Source organism: Bufo bufo, chromosome 8 (assembly GCF_905171765.1).
Source record: "Bufo bufo chromosome 8, aBufBuf1.1, whole genome shotgun sequence".
Lineage (NCBI taxonomy): Eukaryota > Metazoa > Chordata > Amphibia > Anura > Bufonidae > Bufo > Bufo bufo.
In genome coordinates, this window is record NC_053396.1 from 10957084 (window position 1) to 10984818 (window position 27735).

Sequence of the window (27735 nt, forward strand, 5' to 3'; positions counted from 1 at the left end):
GTGGTCTCTAACCTGTGGCTCTCTAGCTTCTGCAGAATTACACCTCCCTGGGGCATGCTGGGAGTTGTAGTTTTGCAATAGTTGGAGAGCCACAGGTTGGACCACCCACAGTACAAAGTGATGGGGTAAAATACCCAGAGGGTCCTGATGCCCTAAGGGGGGGTGGGAGGTGTTAGAGAGGAGGAAAACTAAGCCAGTGCCCCCTTGTCCTGTGATGGTTGGGTAGGAAATTATGAAACACCAACAGCAGGGGCCCATTTTGCGTGCGCCCCCCTTGCCCACCACTGATTTTTTGGGCTGCATTTATATAGCAGACCGCCGGCCGCAGCACTTCACTGGGTAGACTAGGGGACCCCTCGTTCGAAAAAGCTGGATTGTGAAACACAAGTAGAAATGTCCCTAAATACAAAGGAAATGGGAAAAAGAATATGTGACTGTTCCAAGCTGCCCAGCAGGGGGCACTAGACACATGCGTCAGGTATGAGATCCCTCTAAGGGGGAGCAGTCAGCAGCTGCAGAGCGTGACCGGTCCTGAACCACAAGACATTCACAAGAGCGGGAAAACTGATAGCACCCCGCAGGAAATAACAAGACAATGTGTGATACCGCCTGCTGATCCGCTGTACCTAAGCCCTGCATGTGTGATACTGCCTACTGAGCTGCTGTATCTAAGACTATCATGTGAGATACTGCCTGCTAATCCACTGTACCTAAGCCCTGCATGTGTGATACTGCCTACTGAGCTGCTGTATCTAAGACTATCATGTGAGATACTGCCTGCTGATCCGCTGTACCTAAGCCCTGCATGTGTGATACTGCCTGCTGATCCGCTGTACCTAAGCCCTGCATGTGTGATACTGCCTGCTGATCCGCTGTACCTAAGCCCTGCATGTGTGATACTGCCTACTGAGCTGCTGTATCTAAGACTATCATGTGTGATACTGCCTGCTGATCCGCTGTACCTAAGCCCTGCATGTGTGATACGGCTACTGAGCTGCTGTATCTAAGACTATTATGTGAGATACTGCCTGCTGATCCGCTATACCTAAGCCCTGCATGTGTGATACTGCCTGCTGATCCGCTGTACCTAAGCCCTGCATGTGAGATACTGCCTGCTGAGCTGTGTATCTAAGACTATCATGTGTGATACTGCCTGCTGATCTGCTGTACCTAAGCCCTGCATGTGTGATACTGTCTGCTGAGCTGTGTATCTAATCCTATCATGTGTGTGATACTGTCTGCTGAGCTGTGTATCTAATCCTATCATGTGTGTGATACTGTCTGCTGAGCTGTGTATCTAATCCTATCATGTGTGATACTGTCTGCTGAGCTGTGTATCTAATCCTATCCTGTGTGATACTGTCTGCTGAGCTGTGTATCTAATCCTATCCTGTGTGATACTGTCTGCTGAGCCGTGTATCTAATCCTATCCTGTGTGATACTGACTGCTGAGCTGTGTATCTAATCCTATAATGTGTAATACTGTCTGCTGAGCTGTGTATCTAATCCTGTCCTGTGTGATACTGTCTGCTGAGCTGCTGTATCTAATCCTATCCTGTGTGATACTGTCTGTCGAGCTGTGTATCTAATCCTATCCTGTGTGATACTGTCTGCTGAGCTGTGTATCTAATCCTATCCTGTGTGATACTGTCTGCTGAGCTGTGTATCTAATCCTATCCTGTGTGATACTGTCTGCTAAGCTGTGTATTTAATCCTATCCTGTGTGATACTGTCTGCTGAGCTGTGTATCTAATCCTATCCTGTGTGATACTGTCTGCTGAGCTATGTATCTAATCCTATCATGTGTGATACTGTCTGCTGAGCTGTGTATCTAATCCTATCCTGTGTGATACTGTCTGCTGAGCTGTGTATCTAATCCTATCCTGTGTGATACTGTCTGCTTAGCTGTGTATCTAATCCTATCCTGTGTGATACTGTCTGCTGAGCTGTGTATCTAATACTATCCTGTGTGATACTGTCTGCTGAGCTGTGTATCTAATCCTATCCTGTGTGATACTGTCTGCTGAGCTGTGTATCTAATCCTATCCTGTGTGATACTGTCTGCTGAGCTGTGTATCTAATACTATCCTGTGTGATACTGTCTGCTGAGCTGTGTATCTAATCCTATCCTGTGTGATACTGTCTGCTGAGCTGTGTATCTAATCCTATCCTGTGTGATACTGTCTGCTAAGCTGTGTATTTAATCCTATCCTGTGTGATACTGTCTGCTGAGCTGTGTATCTAATCCTATCCTGTGTGATACTGTCTGCTGAGCTGTGTATCTAATCCTATCATGTGTGATACTGTCTGCTGAGCTGTGTATCTAATCCTATCCTGTGTGATACTGTCTGCTGAGCTGTGTATCTAATCCTATCCTGGGTGATACTGTCTGCTTAGCTGTGTATCTAATCCTATCCTGTGTGATACTGTCTGCTGAGCTGTGTATCTAATACTATCCTGTGTGATACTGTCTGCTGAGCTGTGTATCTAATCCTATCCTGTGTGATACTGTCTGCTGAGCTGTGTATCTAATCCTATCCTGTGTGATACTGTCTGCTGAGCTGTGTATCTAATCCCATCCTGTGTGATACTGTCTGCTGAGCTGTGTATCTAATCCTATCCTGTGTGATACTGTCTGCTAAGCTGTGTATTTAATCCTATCCTGTGTGATACTGCCTGCTGAGCTGTGTATCTAATCCTATCCTGTGTGATACTGTCTGCTGAGCTGTGTATCTAATCCTATCCTGTGTGATAATGTCTGCTGAGCTGTATATCTAATCCTATCCTGTGTGATACTGTCTGCTGAGCTGTGTATCTAATCCTATCCTGTGTGATACTGTCTGCTGAGCTGTGTATCTAATCCTATCATGTGTGATACTGTCTGCTGAGCTGTGTATCTAATCCTATCCTGTGTGATACTGTCTGCTGAGCTGTGTATCTAATCCTATCCTGTGTGATACTGTCTGCTGAGCTGTGTATCTAATCCTATCCTGTGTGATACTGTCTGCTGAGCTGTGTATCTAATCCTATCCTGTGTGATACTGTCTGCTGAGCTGTGTATCTAATCCTATTGTGTGTGATACTGTCTGCTGAGCTGTGTATCTAATCCTATATTGTGTGATACTGTCTGCTGAGCTGTGTATCTAATCCTATCCTGTGTGATACAGTCTACTGAGCTGTGTATCTAATCCTATCCTGTGTGATACTGTCTGCTGAGCTGTGTATCTAATCCTATCCTGTGTGATACTGTCTGCTGAGCTGCTGTATCTAATCCTATCATGTGTGTGATACTGTCTGCTGAGCTGTGTATCTAATCCTATCATGTGTGATACTGTCTGCTGAGCTGTGTATCTAATCCTATCCTGTGTGATACTGTCTGCTGAGCTGTGTATCTAATCCTATCATGTGATACTGTCTGCTGAGCTACAGTACAGACCAAAAGTTTGGACACACCTTCTCATTCAAAGAGTTTTCTTTATTTTCATGACTATGAAGGCATCAAAACTATGAATTAACACATGTGGAATTATATACATAACAAACAAGTGTGAGACAACTGAAAATATGTCATATTCTAGGTTCTTCAAAGTAGCCACCTTTTGCTTTGATTACTGCTTTGCACACTCTTGGCATTCTCTTGATGAGCTTCAAGAGGTAGTCCCCTGAAATGGTTTTCACTTCACAGGTGTGCCCTGTCAGGTTTAATAAGTGGGATTTCTTGCCTTATAAATGGGGTTGGGACCATCAGTGGCGTTGAGGAGAAGTCAGGTGGATACACAGCTGATAGTCCTACTGAATAGACTTAGAATTTGTATTATGGCAAGAAAAAAGCAGCTAATTAAAGAAAAACGAGTGGCCATCTTTACTTTAAGAGATGAAGGTCAGTCAGTTAGCCGAAAAATTGGGAAAACTTTGAAAGTAAGGGCTATTTGACCATGAAGGAGAGTGATGGGGTGCTGCGCCAGATGACCTGGCCTCCACAGTCACCGGGCCTGAACCCAATCGAGATGGTTTGGGGTGAGCTGGACCGCAGAGTGAAGGCAAAAGGGCCAACAAGTGCTAAGCATCTCTGGGAACTCCTTCAAGACTGTTGGAAGACCATTTCAGGGGACTACCTCTTGAAGCTCATCAAGAGAATGCCAAGAGTGTGCAAAGCAGTAATCAAAGCAAAAGGTGGCTACTTTCAAGAACCTCCTAGAATATGACATATTTTCAGTTGTTTCACACTTGTTTGTTATGTATATAATTCCACATGTGTTAATTCATAGTTTTGATGCCTTCATAGTCATGGAAATAAAGAAAACTCTTTGAATGAGAAGGTGTGTCCAAACTTTTGGTCTGTACTGTATGTATCTAATCCTATCATATGTGATACTGTCTGCTGAGCTGTGTATCTAATCCTATCCTGTGTGATACTGTCTGCAGAGCTGTGTATCTAATCCTATCATATGTGATACTGTCTGCTGAGCTGTGTATCTAATCCTATCCTGTGTGATACTGTCTGCTGAGCTGTGTATCTAATCCTATCCTGTGTGATACTGTCTGCAGAGCTGTGTATCTAATCCTATCATGTGTGATACTGTCTGCTGAGCTGCTGTATCTAATCCTATCATGTGTGATACTGTCTGCAGAGCTGTGTATCTAATCCTATCCTGTGTGATACTGTCTGCTGAGCTGTGTATCTAATCCTATCCTGTGTGATACTGCCTGCTGAGCTGTGTATCTAATCCTATCCTGTGTGATACTGTCTGCTGAGTTATGTATCTAATCCTATCCTGTGTGATACTGTCTGCTGAGCTGTGTATCTAATCCTATCCTGTGTGATACTGTCTGCTGGGCTGTGTATCTAATCCAATCCTGTGTGATACTGTCTGCTGAGCTGTGTATCTAATCCTATCATGTGATACTGTCTGCTGAGTTATGTATCTAATCCTATCCTGTGTGATACTGTTTGCTAAGCCAGGATATGTAAGTCTAGGTTGTTTGATTCTATCTGCTGAACTGTGTATCTAACCATATGATGTGGGATACTATCTGCTAAGAAATTGTATCTAATCCTATCCTGTGTGATACTATCTACTAAACCAGTGTATCTAAGCCAGTTATCCATAATACTGTCTGCTGAGCTGTGTATCTAAAACTATCGCTGAGTGATACTGACTCTAACATAGTGTATCTAAGTTGATCCTGCCGAATACTGTCTGCTAAACTTGTGTATCTAAGCCTACTATGTGTGATACTCTCTGCTGTGTTGAAGTGCCTAAAGCCATAATGACTGATATTGTATCTAAGTCCATCATGTGTGATACTGTCTTGGTGTATGTTGGGAGGTGTAGTGTTCTGTAGCTAGAATACAAGAGAACAGCACTATGATTATGTCCAGGGGTCAGGTCATGTTGAGAGTTGTAGTCTTCTGTCTATGAAGTATAATGTACCAGGTGATGTTGGGTGGTGTAGTAGTATAATAGAACTGTATTATGGTCATGTTGGGAGATGTAGTAGTATAATAGAACTGTATTATGGTCATGTTGGGAGATGTAGTAGTATAATAGAACTCTCTGATGATTGGGGGTTGTAGTGCCTCTAGTAGTTGGCAGTGTAAGAGTTAATGTTGGGTCCTGATCGCTCACCTGAGCTCCTCGTGTCTGGTCACCTTCGCATTAATAGATGGAGTCAAGGCTGCGTCCTTGGTAGACAAATGTCTCTTTCCCATGCAGCTGGGAGGCGGAGGGAGGGAGTGGTAGTCTGCAGCTGCCGAGGCTCGGCAGTTACTTGTTTTCTTGTTATGATGGATGTTTATATCCAGAGAGAAGATCACAGCCGGCTATGGAAGGGTTAAACGGTTCACTGTCATCCTAGACCATACCCATAGGCAAAAAACACCAATAAAGCGTAGAATCCCACCTAGCAATTCATGGCGACCACCTTCAGGTGGGTCCCTACACTACTGGGTGCAGCACCGCATGGAGACCACCGCAGCAGCCCAACATTACCCGCTGCCTGGCGGAGCCTCTTATATGATGTAGCGTCATCTAATCATGTAATATAACGTAATCTACGCGGGCGCTCCGAAAGTATGGAGACACCCGAATAAGCGGAAAATGTGTGGCATGTCCTAAGGGGAAGGGGGCCAATCTGTGAGGGGTGACACCCAACACGGCGGCCATTTTTAAAACTGCCATCTTGGAACCAAGTCGATATTTTCAAAATGGGAAGGGATACAGTGGATATAAAAAGTCTACACACCCCTGTATGTGTCCTCTATATACAGTGGATATAAAAAGTCTACACGCCCCTGTATGTGTCCTCTATATACAGTGGATATAAAAAGTCTACACGCCCCTGTATGTGTCCTCTATATACAGTGGATATAAAAAGTCTACACGCCCCTGTATGTGTCCTCTATATACAGTGGATATAAAAAGTCTACACGCCCCTGTATGTGTCCTCTATATATACAGTGGATATAAAAAGTCTACACGCCCCTGTATGTGTCCTCTATATACAGTGGATATAAAAAGTCTACACGCCCCTGTATGTGTCCTCTATATACAGTGGATATAAAAAGTCTACACGCCCCTGTATGTGTCCTCTATATACAGTGGATATAAAAAGTCTACACGCCCCTGTATGTGTCCTCTATATACAGTGGATATAAAAAGTCTACACGCCCCTGTATGTGTCCTCTATATACAGTGGATATAAAAAGTCTACACGCCCCTGTATGTGTCCTCTATATACAGTGGATATAAAAAGTCTACACGCCCCTGTATGTGTCCTCTATATACAGTGGATATAAAAAGTCTACACGCCCCTGTATGTGTCCTCTATATACAGTGGATATAAAAAGTCTACACGCCCCTGTATGTGTCCTCTATATACAGTGGATATAAAAAGTCTACACGCCCCTGTATGTGTCCTCTATATACAGTGGATATAAAAAGTCTACACGCCCCTGTTAAAATGTCAGGTTTCTGTGCTGTAAAAAAAAAAAAACGAGACAAAGATAAATCATTTCAGAACTTTTTCCACCTTTAATGTGACCTATAAACTGTACAACTCAATTGAAAAACAAACTGAAATCTTTTAGGTGGAGGGAAGAAAACAAACAAACAAAAAATAATGTGGTTGCATAAGTGTGCACACCCTCTTATAACTGGGGATGTAGCTGTGTTCAGAATTAAGCAATCACATTCAGAATCCTGTTAGATAGGAGTCAGCATACACCGGCCATCATGTAAAGGGCCTCTGATTAACCCCAAATAAAGTGCAGCTGCTCTAGTTGGTCTTTCCTCAAAGGTTCTTAGTCGTATCCCACAGCAGAAGCCATGGTCCACAGAGAGCTTCCAAAGCATCCTTATACGGAAACATTCATTTCAATGGGTCCGCGAAAGATGCGGACAGCACTCCATGTGCTGTCCGCATCCGTTGCTCCGTTCCATGACCCCGCAAAAATGATGAGACATGTCCTATTCTTGTCGTTTTTCCTGTTCCGTTCCGCGGATCCGCAATTTGTGGACTGCAAAACACGGCACGGTCGTGTGAACAAGCCCATAGCCTGTATAAAGGGGAGCAGGTAGATGTTACTCCCATGCAGTCCCCTAAAGGCCCCTTTGCCATGGGGGTGAGCCTGCTACAAAAGCCGCTGGTCTCAGTGTCCACACCGGAGCACTGGCAGGAGGATGGGGACATGTCGGACGCTTAACAGAAAACGAGGGAGGGGTGCTGCGTTACAGGGAACAACTCAAACGGGAGCCGGAGCCCCTTATACCCGGACCCCCAACCATTGGCCAGCAAATGGGAAGTATGGTCCAGGCAGCCTTAGTGTTCATCCCGACGGTGGTGGCGTACCAATTACCCTGGAAAGCACAGCCCCAGCTGAGAAAGATCAACCTGGAGCTGTCCATAAGACGACCTAGAGAGGAGAAATACTTGCTGGCCCCTATACAGCCGGAGATTCTGGACCCCCTCAGAATGGCAGGAGCATCCGCCCCTGTGAGACAAAAAGTCACAGCGGCAATGCGGAGTGTTACAACCCGGACACTACCCAGGGGTGACAGCAGGTGTTGTCTGAACACCACCGCGGAAGCCCAAATGGATTGTAAAAGGCTGGACAAACCTTGTAGCTCCAGTAGTGAGGAGGACCTGAGGTCCCTCCTCTAAAGAGCTGCTCTTCCTCACCATCTACAGTTGAAAGAACAGTGACTTCTGGGAGCCACTTTGTGGACTGAACCTGAAGGGTGAGGGCCTGTTGGCAGTGTTTTATTGTTGTGTTTGCCCTTGTTTTTAGCCCTCACCCGGATGGCCATGTTGGTTAGGACTCCCCCGAGTTTCCAAAAATATTTCCCTGTTGTGCCTAACAGCACCAAAATTCCTTTTTCTCCCCTTTTTAGGTTATTTGGGAGCTTCTTTACCAAAAGGTTCTGATTACCTGTTCTGCTATACCGTTATTACCCATGTAGATTACAAATATTACTTCGTTTGGATTACAAATAATGACGTTGCCTTATTTCCCATGGATTCCCAAGAGACTCTTTTGCACTTAAAGACTCTTTTGCACTTTTGTTCCCGTCAGGTGCACTTTATCCACCAGCATTAAGGAAATGGACTCTAATGTGATTTTATTGCAATGTAATTTTATTGCCTCATTGCACTATTTTATTACATTGAATATGTGCCTTAAATGTTTGCCTTACCTATTTTGCACTGTGATTTACAATAATCTTTTGCAGGTTCAGCAACGTGTCCATTATGTGTATTCTCTTTCAGGTGCCACAATGTGTTTATATGCACTTTTTGTATGGACTTTGGTGGAATAATATTGTTAGCCAGATAGTCATCACCTTACTTTTTTGCTTATTATGGACTGCCTCTGAGGACGTCTGTTACTTCACAAGCAAGTCTAACATCGCTATTGCTCATTATGGACTGCCTCTGAGGACGTTAATACTAATGGTTTTCATTTTGGCCTTGTGTTAGTTAGCTAGGTATTGTACCTTATTGTGTTGCTACACAGGGGGAACCAAGTGGTAAGTCACAAGCAGATCTTTTATCGTCAAGGGTAACCCACTACTAATACGTGTCCGGGGAGATTGGAGTGCGTTGCCTCATCCGCCCAATTGTTATATGTTTTAAGGCCTTGTGCTTAGCCAAGGTTATTTATCCCCAGGTCTTGTGTTTAGCCAAGCCTAGGAGGAATATGTGTGTAGCTACCTGGTCAGTCATCAAGGTGACGAAGCGTAAAGCATTACTAGACCTTGATGCTAGGAAGGGATTACAGGATGAAGCCACCCTTCTGTTTGTAGGCGTATCATGACATGTTGAGGGATTACAGTATATGACATCCCCACGCTCCATAAATGACTATGGCCACGTCATGGAGTATTGAGCGCTTAGCGCAGTAAATAAGTATATTCATTTGGTTGGTCGGTTCGCTGCGAGAGGGAAAACCGTGGTAAGACACCCTACTCAGGCAGGAACCCATAGGTAGCCATCTTCTTTGTTAGTCTTTATATGTGTATGTATTTTTATGCAGCACTTAATTTTTTTCCCCTGGTACATATATTTATATACCCTAAGCACAAGTCGAGGGCGGCTTGCCTCTAAAGTAAGGGGCTATGCAACGCCCCAGAGTGCCGTTACCACCTCTGCGCCTTGCTACTGTCTCCATAGGGTTACCTAATGTCATCCTATGTATTAATTTCCAGGTCCTGCACAATGTGTATTAATATTTCTTGTTATGTAACTGTTAAAGTGTAATGTGCCTTGTTAACAGCAGATGATGGCAACAAAGGCAGAGCTATTTTACCTAGAATGGAACCCTTCTTTCCATTCTAGCGCTCTCTTAGAGAGGGAGGAGTTTACCTAGTTAGGAGTTAGTCTAGCCTACCCCTTCTAGGGGAGAGATCGAGTCTAGAGTACCTCCTTCTAGGGGAAGGCTGTGTTCGAGCCAGCAGAGCACCTTCAGCTCTGTAGGATATTGAGGCCAAAGCGTGAAGCTTCTGAAGCCAGGAGGTATAGGTTCCCTGGATAAAGCTAGAGACAGACCAGACTACAGAAAGTTAAGTACAGCAGAAAGGAAAAGATTCCTATGTAATCCTGTTAGCATAGCAGAGTCAGAGAGAAACTGATGTGCCAGATTTAATGCCAAAGCCTGCTGGTGACCAAGACAAAGCTGGAAGATTGTTTACTGATGAACGCTTAGCGCTCCCGTCCCGTGCGGTTGCATAAGTTGATGGTTGACTCGACAGACAGAAATGATTATTTATCAGCCATATCCATGCCTACTCTCTCTCTGTGGAGCATAGACAGCTGCTTGATGGAGAAATCTCGCTGGAGGAACTTGAGATGGCGTTGAGGTCTTTACCTAATGAGAAGGCGCACGGTGGGGATGGCTTGCCAGGAGAACTTTACAAGAAACACCAAGAGATCTTACTCCAACATCTCCTTAATGTCTTCAATGACTCTCTTTGGACTGGCATTCTTCCCAGCTCGATGAGAGAGGCGATTGTGGTGGTGATCCCAAAACCAGGTAAGGACCCTACACAGGTGGATTCTTACCAGCCTTTTTCCCTGTTGACAGTGGACATTAAAGTACTAGCCAAGGTCTTAGCTGTTAGGTTATTGAGCGTCATTAATACTGTTATTAACGAGGATCAATCTGGCTTTATGCCTGGGAAATCCACATCCTTAAATCTCAGACGCCTGTTCCTTAACCTTCAGTTGGTGGGGGGCGAAGGGGATGGATGTAGTGCCGTGCTCTCACTTGATGCGGCCAAGGCTTTTGATAGTGTCGAGTGGCAGTACCTTTGGGCAGTTATGACAAAACTAGGGTTTGGCCCATTTTTCCTAAAGTGGGTGAAACGGTTTTATAATGAGCCCAGGGCTAGAGTCCGGGTCAATGGGGTCATGTCCCCGGCGTTGGCCTTAGAAAGAGGGACAAGGCAAGGCTGTCCTTTGTCCCCTCTTCTGTTTGCCATTGCCATAGAGCCTACATCACTAATAAATGGCTTTAGAAGGGGAGGTATAGAGGATATGTATGTAGGAGATTTGGCCTCATCAATAGACCCTATCATATCTCTGAATTTGGCAAGCAGTCTGGGTTGCTTATTAATTGGAGCAAGTGGGTGATACTGCCGTTGTCCCTGGCTTCACAGAGTCTTTGTCTTTGTCATACCAATCTCAAAGTTGTGTCATCATTTAAATACTTGGGTTGAGTTGAGGTGTCTACTAATCCACATAGATACATATAAGACAATGAAGTGCCACTACTGGCTGTTTAAGCTTAAAGCTGCTGCCTGGCACAAGTTGCCACTGTCTCTAGTAGGTAGGAGAAATCTGATCAAGATGGTGCAGGGAAGCAGGGGAAGCAGCTGCTTTGGGGCCCCGGCTGAGAAGGGGCCCAGGAGCAGTCACTGTACTTCCTCACCCCGGGCCCCTGTCAGAGCAGCTGACTTCTCCTGCACCAGGTCCAGAGTCCTGCACTTGCACCTCTGTCACTGACCTGACATCAGTGACATTGCTTCGCCTCTCCCCTCCTCAGTTCTGATGATGGACAGTGACCAGCATCAGGACGGTCCAATATGGGCGGAGCTAGCATACCCTTTCCTACCCGCTATTCCTGCAGCCTGAAACTTCCATGCCCAGCATGCTGAACATCATTTAGATTGCCGCAACTGCACCAGTGATGTGAGTGGCAGGGGAACTGGGGTTATATTCCCTGGGGTAGGGGTTTATATTCAGCTTTCCCAGACTGTGCACATGTGACCTGCAGTACAGTAGGAAAGCTGGGTGAATTATATCATGAAATGTCATCCAGCTTCCCGGCTATCCTGCATGGCACAAGTGCAGAGGCACAGCAGGAGAGCTGGGTGTCTATATATGTGTATTGTATATGTGTGCGTCCATGTATGTGGTGACTGTGTGTATGAATGCATCCATGTATGTGGAGAGTGTGTGTATGAGTGCGTCTATGTATATGGTGAGCACATGTATGAGTGCGTCCATGTATGTGGAGAGTGCGTGTATGACTGCGTCCATGTATGTGGTGACTGTGTGTGTGTATGAATGCATCCATGTATGTGGAGAGTGTGTGTATGAGTGCATCTATGTATATGGTGAGCACATGTATGAGGGCGTCCATGAATGTGGAGAGTGCGTGTATGAGTGCATCTATGTATATGTTGAGTGCGTGTATGAGTGCATCCATGTATGTGGAGAGTGCGTGTATAACTGCGTCCATGTATGTGGAGAGTGCGTGTATGAATGCATCTATGTATGTGGAGAGTGCGTGTATGACTGCGTCCATGTATGTGGAGAGTGCGTGTATGAATGCATCTATGTATATGGTGAGCACATGTATGAGGGCGTCCATGAATGTGGAGAGTGCGTGTATGAGTGCATCTATGTATATGTTGAGTGCGTGTATGAGTGCATCCATGTATGTGGAGAGTGCGTGTATAACTGCGTCCATGTATGTGGAGAGTGCGTGTATGAATGCATCTATGTATGTGGAGAGTGCGTGTATGACTGCGTCCATGTATGTGGAGAGTGCGTGTATAACTGCGTCCATGTATGTGGAGAGTGCGTGTATAACTGCGTCCATGTATGCGGAGAGTGCGTGTATAACTGCGTCCATGTACGTGGAGAGTGTGTGTATGACTGCATCTATGTATATGTTGAGTGCGTGTATGAGTGCGTCCATGTATGTGGAGAGTGCGTGTATGACTGTGTCCATGTATGTGGAGAGTGCGTGTATGACTGTGTCCATGTATGTGGAGAGTGCGTGTATGACTGCATCTATGTATATGTTGAGTGCGTGTATGAGTGCGTCCATGTATGCGGAGAGTGCGTGTATGACTGCGTCCATGTACGTGGAGAGTGCGTGTATGACTGCGTCCATGTATGTGGAGAGTGCGTGTATGACTGCGTCCATGTACGTGGAGAGTGCGTGTATGACTGCGTCCATGTATGTTGAGAGTGCGTGTATGACTGCGTCCATGTATGTGGAGAGTGCGTGTATGAGTGCGTCCATGTATGTGGAGAGTGCGTGTATGAGGGCGTCCATGTATGTGGAGAGTGCGTGTATGACTGCGTCCATGTATGTGGAGAGTGCGTGTATGAGTGCGTCCATGTATGTGGAGAGTGCGTGTATGAGTGCATCCATGTATGTGGAGAGTGCGTGTATGACTGTGTCCATGTATGTGGAGAGTGCGTGTATGAGTGCGTCCATGTATATGTTGAGTGCGTGTATGAGGGCGTCCATGAATGTGGAGAGTGCGTGTATGAGTGCGTCCATGTATATGTTGAGTGCGTGTATGAGTGCGTCCATGTATATGTTGAGTGCGTGTATAACTGCGTCCATGTATGTGGAGAGTGCGTGGATGAGTGCGTCCATGTATGTGGAGAGTGCGTCCATGTATGTGGAGAGTGCGTGTATGAGGGCGTCCATGTATGTGGAGAGTGCGTGTATGACTGCGTCCATGTATGTGGAGAGTGCGTGTATGACCGCGTCCATGTATGTGGAGAGTGCGTCCATGAATGTGGAGAGTGCGTGTATGAGTGCGTCCATGTATGTGGAGAGTGCGTCCATGAATGTGGAGAGTGCGTGTATGAGTGCGTCCATGTATGTGGAGAGTGCGTCCATGTATGTGGAGAGTGCGTGTATGAGTGCGTCCATGGCTGCAGTATGAAAGGTGTAGAGGTAAATCAGACGGGTCTATTATAATTGCAGCGCAGGTTTTAAAGGGGTTGAGTTGAATATAAACTCCGTCAGCAACTGGAAATGTTAAAAAACAACAAAGTTGTGCTAAAAATGAGAGGCAAATAAATAAATACAGTAAATAAAAAGTCACAAAATAGCCATATGAGAGGGGTTTGTGAAGAAGTGTGTAAGTGTGTGTGGGGGGGGGCCCCGTGCAAAAATTTGCTATGGGGGCCCAGTCAGTTCTAGCTACGCCTCTGCGCCCAACCCTTTATTATATTTTCTCTCAGCCCAGCTGCAGCATTTTAATGGATGGACCACGGCTGGAGGAGCGGGAAGAAATGGCAGATTGGTTGAATGGGCATTGGGACGCTCACCACCCCGGCGGCCTTGGAAGGGGGAGTGGATCCAAGATTAGGATCTGCCCCAACTTTGGTGCTAGTGAGGAAAGTGTGGGCTAAGGCTAAAGTGCTTCTTGGGGGTCTCAGGACTTCTAAATATGTCTCCCATATGGAACAACCCTGTCTTACAAGAACTTTCCCAACTGAGGGGATTCTCCCTATGGGATAGGAAAGGGATTTGGAGCATTGGATAATTGTACCCCCAGGGCCTGGGATATCTGCGATTGTCTCATAACGGGGGGAGTTAGTTGTGCTCTTGCACTTGAGTACTTTATTGGTCAATTATGATGGTCATGTCAATGCTATATCCTAATATGTCTGAACTGTTTTAGATACTGTAAACATGATGTACATTTTATTTGTTTTTGGATAAAACTCAATAAAAAGGTATCTGATTTTTAAAAAAAGTGTAATAATAGTGTAATGTAATCTATTGTAATGAAAAATATAATGTAGCATATGATATGGAAGCTAATATGTAATGGAATATAATCCATATATGTGATAGAGAACGTAATGGAATAATGTAATATAATAAACCATCACACCAGTAATCTGTATATCTATGGTGACATTCATATAGGTGCCTGGGGTGACAACCTATAGAGCCCCTTGACACCCAGCTTTCCCAAACTCTTGAATAGCGCTCCTGCCTACATATGATGTGATAGATAGTCGGTGGAGTAAGGCTATGTAACTTGACTGATTTTCCATTCAGGATTTTCCATGTAGATTTACCGTTTTGGAATCTAGAGAAATTTGGGTAATCAGCTGTAGTGGAGGCCATATTGGTTGTCCCTCAGCTTTACCACAAGGAGATACTAATAAACTGTGCAGATTTGCCACTATTTCCAGCGGAGGGCGCTAGTGGTCAACGAAAGGGTGTGACTACCTATAGAACAGCTGGAACATTTATCATAGTGCTACGAGTTATCTATACTTTATGTAATACAGGTTAACGATTTCTTAAAGGTGCAAACATCCTCTCTATATATAAAGTCTGCCCAGTCCCGTCAATGCTGTTCCTCGTCAAGCCAATTACTCAACTAAGCCAACACCCAGCACAATGAAGGCTGCCTTCTGCCTCATTTTCCTCACTTTGTTCGTGGCCAGCCATGCCAAAGTCTTCACCAAATGTGAGCTGGCCAAAGCCCTGAAAACCGCTGGTCTTGATGGATACTATGGTTACAGTCTGGCCAACTGTAAGTATATGATTTTCTTTATCTTTGTAACCCCACTCATGTCCATCCTATAAAGGTTCAATGAAGTATATGCCATAGAGACAGCCAAATGCTCAGCTTGGCACCATAGGGACAACCCACCTTTCTGGTTGGCGTCATAGAGACAGTCGAAGCTTAGAAAGGCAGCCAGCTAAAGCTCTGGTTGATATCATAGAAAGTTCAGGTTGGTACAATAAAGACATCTCAAAGTTTTGGCTGGCACCAAAGAGAAAGCCAAAGCTCAGCTTGACACCATAAAGACAGCCAAGGCTCAGGTTAGCACCATAACATCTGCCAACACTCAGATTGGCACTATAGACCTAGCCAAAGCTCAGGTTGGCACTATAGATACAGTCAAAGTTCAAGTTGCCTGAGACAGCTCAAAGATTAGGTCAGCACTACAGCCAAACTTAAAAGCTCAACCCAAAGCAAATAAGACAGCTCTAAGCTCCAGTTGACCACACAGAGACAGCCCAAAGCCCAGGTTGGCACTGTAGATAGATTTGAAGCTCTAGTTCACACCATCCTCCTTCCTAATCATGAGGCGGTTAAGGTCACCATAACAAAAGCCATGTCGAAATGGAAAAGTGGATCTTCTTGTATGGTCTTACCGTGTGTTTCTCTTTAAAGGGATGTGTATGGCCTACTATGAAAGTCGCTACACCACCAACGCCATGTACGACAATGGCTGGAGCCGAGATTATGGAGTCTTCCAGATCAACAGCTACTGGTGGTGTAATGATGGAAAGACATCCGGAGCCGTGGGGGCTTGTAGCATCAGCTGTAACAGTGAGTAAAGATGGAAATGATTTAGTTATTAAAGAGGTTGCTGAGGAAAACATAGCTTTTCCCCCTCCCCTAGAAACAGCTCCATACCTGACCATGGGTATTACAACTCAGCTGCATCAAATTAAAGGTGGATGAGCTCCAATACTCTACTGAACCTTTGGACAGGTGTGGTGCTGCTTTTGAAGACCAATCATGTTTGAAAAACCCCTTTAAAATGTGTTTCATAATTGTCCCCAAAAAGTAGGACCACCCCCAACCAGAAGTTTCTGCAACTGGTGGTTTGGGTATGTATGCAACCACATGACACCGGAAGCTTCTTTACAGAAGAGGTTTCCGGTGTTGTAAAATTGTCTAGGCAACTGGACCTCCCAATCACCCATCTAGCTGGAACTACCCTTTAAATCTATATGAAATAAAGGACAATCCTAAAGAAATGTAATTGCACTGATAACTGGGTTGAATTTGCTCCAGAATGTTATTATATACGATTTATCTGTGGGAACCTTAATTTCTTGGGAGCTACCTGTTGTCCCATCCTGAAGACAATGCTTGTGGAAAGAGTTGCTTCTTCCAATATCTGATTAAAGGAGATAGAGTTTTAAAGTAGAGTTCTAAAGTAGCATGAAATAGCCAAATGTTTGGCATGTAGCGGTTACGTGTAGACAGAAAGGGATGCAAATGATTCCTTTCTTCCCTGAATTCCAGAGGAGCATGTATGGTCTGTAAGTCTCCTCATACCGATTAAGGTGCTCTCTCCCCAAGGAGAGAAAGTACCCCCCAAAAATTTGTGTAGACAGGCATGTTAGGAACAAAGACTGGCAGTGAGGCAGCACTGGATCGGCAGGGGATCTTACAGGTATGTATTGGTTCTTTTGTTATTTTGACTTTGTCCAAAGGCAGGCTATTATTCTTTCTAGAATTTTTAGGTAAAGAACTATATGATATACAGAGTATACAACTTTTTATGTAATTTTTCTTAAAGATTTGATGAATGATGACATCAGTGATGACATTACATGTGCCAAGAGGGTTGTCAGAGATCCCAATGGCATGGGGGCCTGGTAAGTAATTTTGTTGTGTGATTTCACTTAAAGGGGTTATCCAGAAGATAAAAAAAAGTTCTGCTCCTCCTCCAGAAAAAAATCACTCTTTTCTAGGGGCTGCATCTGGAATTGCAACTCAACCCCATTCACTAGAATGGCCCATACAAATTAATGACATGGGAAGCATATTGAAGTTATGAAAGGCTTAATATAAGACCTCTAGATGGCAGGTGACTGTTTAATAAGTGTTCTTAACTTTTTAAAGGGTGGCTTGGAACAATAACTGCAAGAACAAGGATGTGAGCAGCTTTGTCAGTGGATGTGTTCTGTGAGGTGTAGAAGTAGACCCCATGGCGGTACCTTCAAATCACCCAGAAAGTCTTTCAGATTATGGATGAATTGTATTTCACATTAATTTATGGAAATAAAGATCTTGAAGGAAAGACATGTATTTTCTCCTGGTTCATTTTTTTTACTTTCTTCGTGGCCGGCAATACCAAAGTCTGTATTGAATGTAGGCTGGCTAAAGTTCAGAACAAGACTGGTCTTGATGGATCCTATGGCTACAAACTGTATGTATATGACCATCATCTTTGCTATTACTGCCCAAAGCTGGCATTATGTCGGGGGCTGCCCTATGCAGGGCATTTTTTTTTTGCCCCTCTTTTAGATGTATGGTCATATAATGTACCAACCATATATTTCACAAGTAATATGATGTACAGTGCCTAAGCAGCCATACCACACAATAGCTGTTTGCCACCATATCATACTCAAACCACCAAGACCAAACAGGCATTTCTATCATAGGGCCGGCCATGTGCGGTCCGAAAAATGCAGAACGCACACAGCCGGTATCCGTGTTTTGCAGATCCGCAATTTTCCAATTTGCCAATTAGCCCGCAGCTGCTTTTCATGTAGTAATGAAGACCGCACTGTATAGTCAGTCCTCATTGTTAATGGCCATGCGGCACCTTTAACGCACCTTTAAACAGGGGCTGTTGCTGGTATGGGGTTTGGCTAGTTAGGTTGGAGGCACAATATGCAATTTATTGATGTTCTGGCTGCAATCTCCTGCAGGTTAATTGACAGTAAACACAGAATATTAATCATCTCTGTCATACCCACTTCTCCAACCCCAGCACTCTCCTGCCCTACAAGTGGGATCTCTTCTTCTGCCAACTGTTTTTCCTCCTTGTCCACATCATCTAATATTGATGAGAATATGTCATCAGGAACATCCAGCTCCTCTCTCTCTGCATCTTGATGACTTTTCTAGGACATGGACACCAAGAAGGATGCCAGCAAAAGAAGGAAGGAAGCCAGCAAAAGAAGAGGATCATCATCATAGAGAACTGGCCCCTGTAAGAGGTTGAGACTGGATGGTATTGGTTGGCTTGCTGGCACCAGAATAATAAAGGCTTTTATCTTATTGGTATTAAATTACATATGTCACTTTATGGCTGATGTAGGAATGAGTAAATTAAACTGATGTAGCATAAGTCTCCCTGCAGTCTCCCCGCACTCTCCCTGCAGTCTCCTTGCACTCTCCCTCTGCAATAGTCTTCTATTAATCATTTTCAGCAAAATTGTTCCTAGCACATAAGCACTTGCCACATCTCCCCCTATGCTCAGCTCACTTGACAATGGCGGAGACCGCGCGGGATGAGGGGCTGTGACATCACAGGGGTTGGCTGGCTCCATGGCTTCATGGGTGATCTTGCGTTCCAGAGCCTGTGTGCTCGCTTTGTAACATGTGCAGCTGCCATTTTAGGAAAACCTGATTTGTTACCACAAAGTTAGAGAAAAATCAGATTACTTGCAAATCAAATTTTTCTTAAATTCTGCTCAACACTAATTGCTATACAAGACTTCTGGTGACCACAGGCCTCAGATGCCAGGCCATGTGTAATGCCCCTTCAGCAGAGGCAGTTGATGTGCCCTGCAAGACCACACAGTTCAGACACCCTTCTACAGTACCAGAGAAAGTGTTCTACCATATGGGACTTTTCTCTATTAGTCAGAGTGGACAGTGGCACCAAAGAGTGTCTCTTGCTCTGGAGAACCTGGCGTTTTGATATATTACATGGACACCCTAGTGATTTCATAGAGAATTGTGTAATGCCTCTTTTATCCAGTTGAGGTGGTGCAGGAGAATTAGAAACTTGCTGATGCGTTCACCCCCCTAGATTACAGCTTGAGATTCCAGCAGCAGCCAGGATACCTTATGATCAGCTTCATATCAGGGAGGTTTTCAAACACAAAGGTTTTGTTCAAACTGGACATCTATGACATATCTTTAGGGTTTGCCATGAACGTCTAATGGGCACAGGTGCCTCCTCTGGGACTTGCTCTTATCTCAAGAAATAATTCTTGGCTATTTTTGGAAGTTCCATGGCAGTGAATGGAGAAAGCTACACATGCGTGGTATGCTCTCCTTTCATCGAGTACCATAGCAATGAATGGAGAAAGCCACTCATGCACAGTATACTTTCCATTCATGGTGGGGCCCAGGTCTTGAGATAAGTATGGGCCTCAGAGGGAACTGCACCTGATTGACATGTATTGGAATATCCTATTGATATGTCCTAAATGTCCAGATGGGGAAACCCTTTAAAGCTAACTTGTGTCAAACCAGCTGCCTTACTAGTATAGTCAGTAGAGTCTAGACTTTGGAAGAAGACTAAACCTAGGTCACCAAAACTATGTCATCTTATGAACTACTTCACAAAATCCTATAACTATCCTACGTGCTATTGTAATGTCACTTGGTGAAATCTACTGACAATGTGAACATCTTACTATCAGATCCTGAGAAGGTAACAACCAAATTGGCTGCACTTTCCCTTGTCATTGTTGACAAAAATGCCTCCTTAACAAGCAAAACAGTAAAACAATCATCATTACCAAACTTTGTCTACTACTCTAACTTCTGATTCAATGCTGGGGGGCTACATGGCAAAGCTTAAGATGAGCCTGGTAATTGTTTTTCCCTCCATGTCCCAACCATGACCCATGGGCCAATTCCCCACCCATTGTGAGCTAACATTTCCTCTGTACAGGGGAGTCCTGCACAGGTTCTCGCCGCCCAACAGCGAAGTGGGATCCACCATGCCTTGGCTCCTTTCTCCAAGACCCCAATAGATGCTGCATGGTCTACCTCCAATTTATGGACAATTTTAGGTTTTGGGGGGCCTATGCAGACTGCATATTGCTTTTGTTCATGGATATTACATAGGTAAACCACATCCTTGACATGAGGGGGTCCCCAGGGTATTTTGTTCATTAAGCAATTTAGCTATCCCTTTTGGCTTGTGGCATGGTGCTCCATCAGAGGCAAAATTGTGAGTGAGCCCACTCCCGTGGATGAGAAGCTTTCTCAGGAATGACAGCATGCAGGTATGAGGCATCTGCACGTACAGTGAGGCAAAGACTTTTGGAGGATGGCCTGGTGTCAAGAAGGGCAGTAAAGAAGCCACTTCTCTCCAAGAGAAACATCAAGCACAGACTGACCTTCTGCAGGAAGTACAGGGATTGGACTGCTAAGGACTGGGGGAATGTTATTTTATCTGATGAAGCCCCCTTCAGATTGTTGGGGACATCTGGAAAAATGATCGTCCAGAGAAGAAAAGGTGAACGCTACCATGAGTCCTGTGTCATGCCAACAGTAAAGCATCCTGAGACCATTTATGTGTGGGGTTACTTCTCATTCAAGCTAGTGGGCTCACTCACAATTTTGCCTAAGAACAGGATCAACACATACTCCAAGAAGAACTTCTCCCAACCATCCAGGAGCAACTTCTCCCAACCATCCAGGAGCAACTTCTCCCAACCTTCCAAGAGCAACTTCTTCTGACCATCCAGGAGCAATTTGGTGATAAACAGTGCGTTTTCCAGCATGATGGACACCGTATTACAAAGCAAAAGTCAGAAGTGGCTTGATGAACAAAACATTGACATTTTGGGTCCGTAGCCAGGAAACTCCCCAGATCTCAGTCCCATTAAGAACTTGTGGTCAAGCCTCAAAAACTAAGAGGACAAATAAAAACAAAGAAACTGTGATGAATTCTAAATACTGGCTAGGCAAGAATGGGCTGCACTGGGTCAGTCAGGATTTGGTCCAGAAGGTGATATCCAGCTTGCCAGGGCGAACTACAAAAGTCCCGAAAAAGTAGAGTCCACAATAGAAATATTGAGTCTTTACAAAAACCTGATGGTTTCTCAATAAAAGTTAAAAAAACTTCTGACAAGCTTATAATTTCAATTACCATAGAAACATCTGACAAAAAGATTCAAAAACACTGAAGCAGAAAACTTTATGAAAACCAAAATTTGTGTCTGTCTCAAAACGTTTGGCCATGATTGTACACAAAATGTATGTAAAATACATCAATATTCAAATGTAAGGAAATATATCACTTTATTAGTGTATTTTCCATAAAATAATAGTGGCACACAATGGGTTGATAGTAAATTGCATCTAAATTTTAACATACACACGTATTATTGATATATATTTTATGTTTTTTTTGTAATTTATTGTTCTAATTTGAAAAACAGAAAAAATGTCAGTATATAAAAAACAAGAAAGTGAGAGAATGAGACATAAGTTAATTTTGGGGAAGTTTGAAGCTGTAGTTTAGAATCCCTGGAGAGGGGGAGGAGAGACACTTTGGCAGCTGGAAACGGCCACATACAGGATTACAGTTTTCTGCCGGTAGCGAACCGTGATCAAAAGACCACACAAGGGTTGGAAGAGGAAACTGGAGATAGAAAACAAAAAATATCTTATTCCCTGATGAATATCAAGATGGTTCTGTCTTCATCATCATCAACAGGTAAATACATGTACTAAATATGATACTAAGTCCCTATGTTATATGAAAAATAATCTAATAGTAAATAATAATTATAAGTAAAGTATAGTAAAATAATAATATAGAAAAATGATAATAAGAATAGATAATAGTAGCCAAAAATTCAAATCATTAAAGTAACTGGAATACGTTCTTCTTGGCTGAATACTAATCATCAAAGTTGTTGTTTTTAATATAGAACATGTTTTATTCCAGTTCCTGTTATTATAATTATTATTCATACTACTATTATTATTTTTTGTATTGTTATTACTTTTTATTTATTAGCACATCTCTGTTATTTTGATTTTCATCATCATTAGTATTAGTACTTGGTCCTCTTAATATCACGGTCAGCGTGACTATCACATACGTGACGCAGAGGGAGGGAACAAGGAAGGCCCTGCCCAAGTGAGAGGGAAGGTGGTGACCCCTGACTCACCTAGCGGCTGGCACCTGGCTGCCCTGACGTCCCTAGACGGGTTCCTCACCCGTACGCCGATCACGTGCCTAAAGCCCTGGCTTTCCCTGAGCTGAGCCCTAGATAGTGAACAGGGCGGTGGGAACACTAGTCCGCACCACTAGCTCTAAAGGAAAACACCAAGGGAAGGACAGACAGTACAAACTCAACATATAATCCCAGGTGGGCGACAACAGGAGACAACAAGAAGCCCCACAGGGATCCGGAGGGTAGCACTCAGGAACGACAACCAGGATTCACCACTCCAGTGGGTCAGTATAGATGTCCAGGCAGGAAGCTCTATAACTGGCAACTAGAGAAGAGTGAAGGGAGAATATAAGGAGGTTGGGAGTGGCAGACAAGAAACAGCTGAGGAGGAGAAGCTACGGATCCCTGATTGAGACAAAAAGGATAGCAAGGCAAACACAGAAAACAATCACTAAGAAACAACGTGATCTTTAGATATAGAGCGCGCAGCCACCCGCTGCGACCTCCTGACCCCGGGTATAACGGAGTCAGACGTGGCTCTTGATACCCTCGTGACACTTAAGCTGCCTTAGATGACCTAATAGTTATAACAATTATTAGGTAATAGTAATAATATTTATGAAATATTATGATTTTTATTATTATTATCATCACTGTTACCTGTAGCAGCACCAGCCGCAGAATTGCTGTTGTAATTATTTCTATAACTTGCATTAAGGCTCATGCACGCCGCTGTAAATGTGGTATCCGTTTTTTTTCCGGACAGCACCCTGACCCATTCATTTCTGTAGGGCCATGTGCACATACGCGTGCCCGATCCGCAAGTCGTAGCGCAGGTTCTATTCTTGTCCGTATTTGCAGCAGAGTTCAGCCCTTTCTGTTGATGGGAGTGAGAAATATATGGAATGCGTACAGAAGCTATCCATATTTTGAGCATCCATTTTTTGCCATGTGAACGAGGCCTTATTTTGTCCTTTTTGTCACCTTATATGACTACTTTTTATTACTTTTATTAGTAGTTGTAATTCTGGTATTGATAGTTCTGGTAGTAAGAGAGTGGGTAGAAGAAGCAGAATTCTTCCTAATGCGGTTATTAATACCTTTTCTGCCACTTGTATTATTTTGTCTATTTTTATGATTCTTACAACTATTATTATTATTAGCTGTATGACTTTATAAGAGTTATACTAATACTTAAAGGGGTTGTGTCACTTCAGCAAGTGGCATTTATCATGTAGAGAAAGTTAATACCAGACACTTACTAATGTAATGTGATTGCCCATATTGCTTCCTTTGCTGGCTGGATTCATTTTTCCATCATATTATACACTGCTCGTTTCCATGGTTATGACCACCCTGCAATCCAGCAGCGGTGGTCGTGCTTGCACACTATAGGAAAAAGTGCCAGCCTCTCTGGTGGCCAGGAGCGTGGGAGCGCACATAGGGTGGTGCTTTTTTCTATAGTTTGCAAGCACGGCCACCACTTCTGGATTACAGGGTGGTCGTAAACCATGGATACAAGCAGTGTATAATGTGATGGAAAAATGAATCCAGACAGCAAAGGAAGCAATATGGTGAATCACAATACATTAGTAAGTGCCTTGTATTAACTTTCTCTACATAATAAATGCAATTTGCTGAAAGGACACAACCCCTTTAAGCTAACAAGAATTTATGCTTCTTGTCCATCTTGTACAGAATATTGATAATGTGTACAATTATTTTGTAATATTAGTAGGATCATTTAGGTAGTAAATTGATTATTTTCTTATTTCTTCTATAATTGTTAGCATTTCAGTTTTAGTAGCATTGTTTTCATTATCATAGAACTAATGACAGTATAAATTCAAATACTAATAATGTAGAGGTGTCCTTTTTAGGAAATGAAGGTTTAATGTAAAAAAAACTAATAATAGTAGTAAGAGAAATAATTATAATTGTTTAACTAAATTAATATAATAATGTAATATAAAATATAAACTAATATATATATATATATAGTAAAATAAATATTATTTATAATATTTGTAATACATAAATAATATAAATACTATTTATAAATAATATATAATTTTTATAAACATAATAAAATTATATAATATAAAATAATTTAACAATTATTTAATTAATGTATTCATAATAATAATCATTATTATTATTTGTAAATTTGGGGAATTATTTTTTAAATTGTTCCTGCTGTTATTAATAAAGTCATAATATTACAAATAATAATAAATTGATACATAATAGAATATTTGGGTTCATATTTAGAAATGAAAGCTTGACAAAAAGTTCAATAACCTTTTTCTACTATTTGACATGAGATAAAAAATGAATAAATTCTAATTTAACCCTTTAAGGACCCATGATGTAGTTGTACGTCATGGGTCTGATCCCTAAACATGGCGCCGACTCGCACGTGCAGCGGGCGCCTTAGCCGTGGGGTTTCTGATATTTTAAATAGCAGACACTCGCGGCACATGTATGCGATCAGCCATAAAGCTGATCGCATACATCTTACCCTTGAGATGCCGTGGTCAAATGTGACCACGGCATCTGCGCAGACCGGAACCGGAAGTCGCGTGCTTCCGGTCCGGTAACAGCGTTCCCCGACTGAGATCGGGGAGCCTGTTACCTTGCGCTAATTGACTGAAGCCTCAAGCAGGAGATGTATATATCAATATAAGCCACTAGGTGGCAGCCTTTTATTGATATAGTGCAAATGAAGTCTTCAATGATGGCTCTTTAGCCATCACTAAATACTATGGGCAATCGAATGATTGGCAGTTATTGTCACCCAAGGTGAATTAAAAAAGTAAAAAAAAGTTTTTACAAATATAAAAAAACCTAAAAGTTCAAATCACCCCCCTTTCTTTAAAATAAAAATACTTAACCAATAAAAAAAATTAATATCATGGGCATCGCTGCGTGCGAAAATGCCCATACTATTCACATCTAACAATATTAATGACATACGGCAAATGGCGTAGTGGGGAAAAAAATAAAAACAGCCAATTTGCCATTTTTTGTCACTTCAATTACCCAATAACAATTACCCAATAATTTGGTTATGAAAAAAACTTTTTTTTTCCTCAAAAGGTTTTCATTTTTTTTTTCAGTATTAAAACGCAAGAAAAATTATACAAGTGTGGCATTGTTGGAACTGTACTGACCTGGAGAATTAACAGAACAGGTCAATTTTACTGCATAGTGTACAGTGTAAGAAAAAAAATATAAAAACCTTTATCAGAATTGCATTTTTTCCCAATTCTACCCCATTTGGAGTTTTTTCCCCGCTTCCTACTACATGGTATGCAACCGTAAATGGTGCCATTAGAAAGTACAACTTATCCCACAAAAAATAAGCCCTCTTAAGGCTATGTGAATTGAAAAATAAAAAAGTTAGGACTATGGGAAGATGGGGAGTAAAAAACAAAAACGCAAAAATGGAAAAGCCCAGGGTCCTTAAGGGGTTAAAAAACTATCATCAAATTTGATAAAAATTGGATTTTCAGTGCATAACTTACCCTAAGTAATTTGAATTTTTATTTCTATAGAGCACTTGGCCAATGTTTGACCAAAAAATTCAAGATCAATTATTGGTTGACCAGTCTGAAGAAGAAATGAGATACTAAACCCTTCGTACACGGGATGGCTTTAGTGAAGAACTGCATCTCATCATGTTTTTCAGAGCTCCTATAACCTGATGATTCCTCAGACTGTAAATGATAGGGTTCAACATAGGAGTCACCGTAGAGTAGATCATAGAAACAGCCAAGTCCAGCTGTTGAGAAGAACTATTACTCGGAAAAAGGTACATGAAAATGAGTGTCCCGAAGTAGAGGACGACAACAGTGATGTGTGAGGTGCAGGTGGAGAAGGTTTTATGTCTGCTGCTTCTACTTGGCATCTTCATAATGGTCAGTAAGATAAAGAAATAAGACATGAGGATGAAGAGGAGACAACTGACTCCAAATACGGCTGCCGAAAGTGTGGTAAGTATATCGCTGAGGTGGGTATTGGAGCAGGAGAGACGTACAAGAGGTTGGACTTCACAGTAGAGACGGTCTATAAATTTTGACCCACAAAAATTTAGATTAGAGGTGACCACCGTATTGATGGTTGAGTTCAGGACCCCACTTAACCAGGCAAATATGGCAAAATATGCACACACCATCCTATTTATTATTACTGTATAGCGTAAAGGTCGACAGATTGCCACGTAGCGGTCAAAAGCCATGACAACTAGAAAGATGCATTCAGCGGTGGCACATAAAGTAAACAGATAAACTTGGACAATGCAACCTGAGAACGATATACTACCACTTCCCCTTATGATACCGGACAAGATGTTTGGTATTGTAATGGATGTATAGCAAAGTTCCACAAAGGATAGGTTCGATAGGAAAAAATACATGGGGGTATGAAGAGAAATATTCTGTCTAACCACCAAAACAATGAGACTGTTTCCTAGGATAGTCATGACGAAGATGGTCAGAAAGACTGTGAAAATGAGTGACTTCCAATGGGAGAAATAGGCAATCCCACTGAGGGTAAATTCCATAACCTGGGATTCATTTTTCACATTCATAGACTTACCATGTTGGATGTGGACCATGCTGAGACAATAAAGTGGACATGTTAGAGGGTAGATTTGACACCATGTCATAGCTTTAAAATTCGTTTACGTAGAGAAACTATGGCCTGCTCATCCTACCACACCAAAATATCCCACTGATGTTCCTAAGCCTTTTTTGTGCTACACCTCAACTCTGGAATGTTCTTCTTCTTGAAAGCACATCTTGTTGAAAGCTTCTATCACAATACATTGAAGTTGTCCTTTGAAACTTTTCCTCTTGCATCTTTTTATGCCAAACTCGACAACTACTGCAATTTTCTTCCCCCTCTAAGCTTTTCTTCCTCAGTCCATCTTAAATATACCTTCACCAATGAATGACTAGAGCACATGCTACAATAATATATGGCAAAAATGCTGCACTTGTTCAATAAACTGTAAGACCAGTCTGAGGCAGGCCCTTTTCTTCTTTTTCAAAATTTAAGAACATTTGTTAATTTTGGTTGGAATATATCCTTAGAAATTTTTGCTTAAATGGTGACTCACTTTTCACCCAAGTTTGCATAAATCAACAGTACAGGTGACCACAAGAAACTTTGGAATATGTCTTGTAAATTAGAAATGTCTAATTCTCATGTTACCAGCTGTTTAACTCCCCACCCTTGCTAATTGCTTTTCACTTTGAAAAATACCTTAATCC

The 27735-nt window shown here is 42.8% G+C and overlaps 1 protein-coding gene across 1 annotated transcript; it reads left to right on the top strand.

Moving 5' to 3' along the window:
- Window positions 1–570: 570 nt before the first annotated feature.
- LOC120977545 (lysozyme C-1-like) lies at window positions 571–26094 on the top strand. Its single transcript, XM_040405537.1, has 6 exons — window positions 571–597; window positions 15076–15305; window positions 15954–16112; window positions 17095–17173; window positions 18435–18519; window positions 26017–26094. The coding sequence occupies exons 2-6, from the start codon at window positions 15170–15172 to the stop codon at window positions 26092–26094; spliced, it is 537 nt and encodes a 178-aa protein (XP_040261471.1). The 5' UTR covers window positions 571–597; window positions 15076–15169.
- The last annotated feature ends 1641 nt before the right edge of the window (window positions 26095–27735 follow it).

Bases quoted from the DNA above. Each gene is read 5' to 3' on its own strand.
- LOC120977545 (XM_040405537.1), top strand. From the start codon at position 15,170: ATGAAGGCTGCCTTCTGCCTCATTTTCCTCACTTTGTTCGTGGCCAGC. The intron at 17,174-18,434 runs GTAAGTAATTTT...TGACTTTTCTAG, and splicing joins CCCAATGGCATGGGGGCCTG to GACATGGACACCAAGAAGGA. The intron at 18,520-26,016 runs GTAAGAGGTTGA...TTATTTCTATAG, and splicing joins ATCATAGAGAACTGGCCCCT to AGCACTTGGCCAATGTTTGA.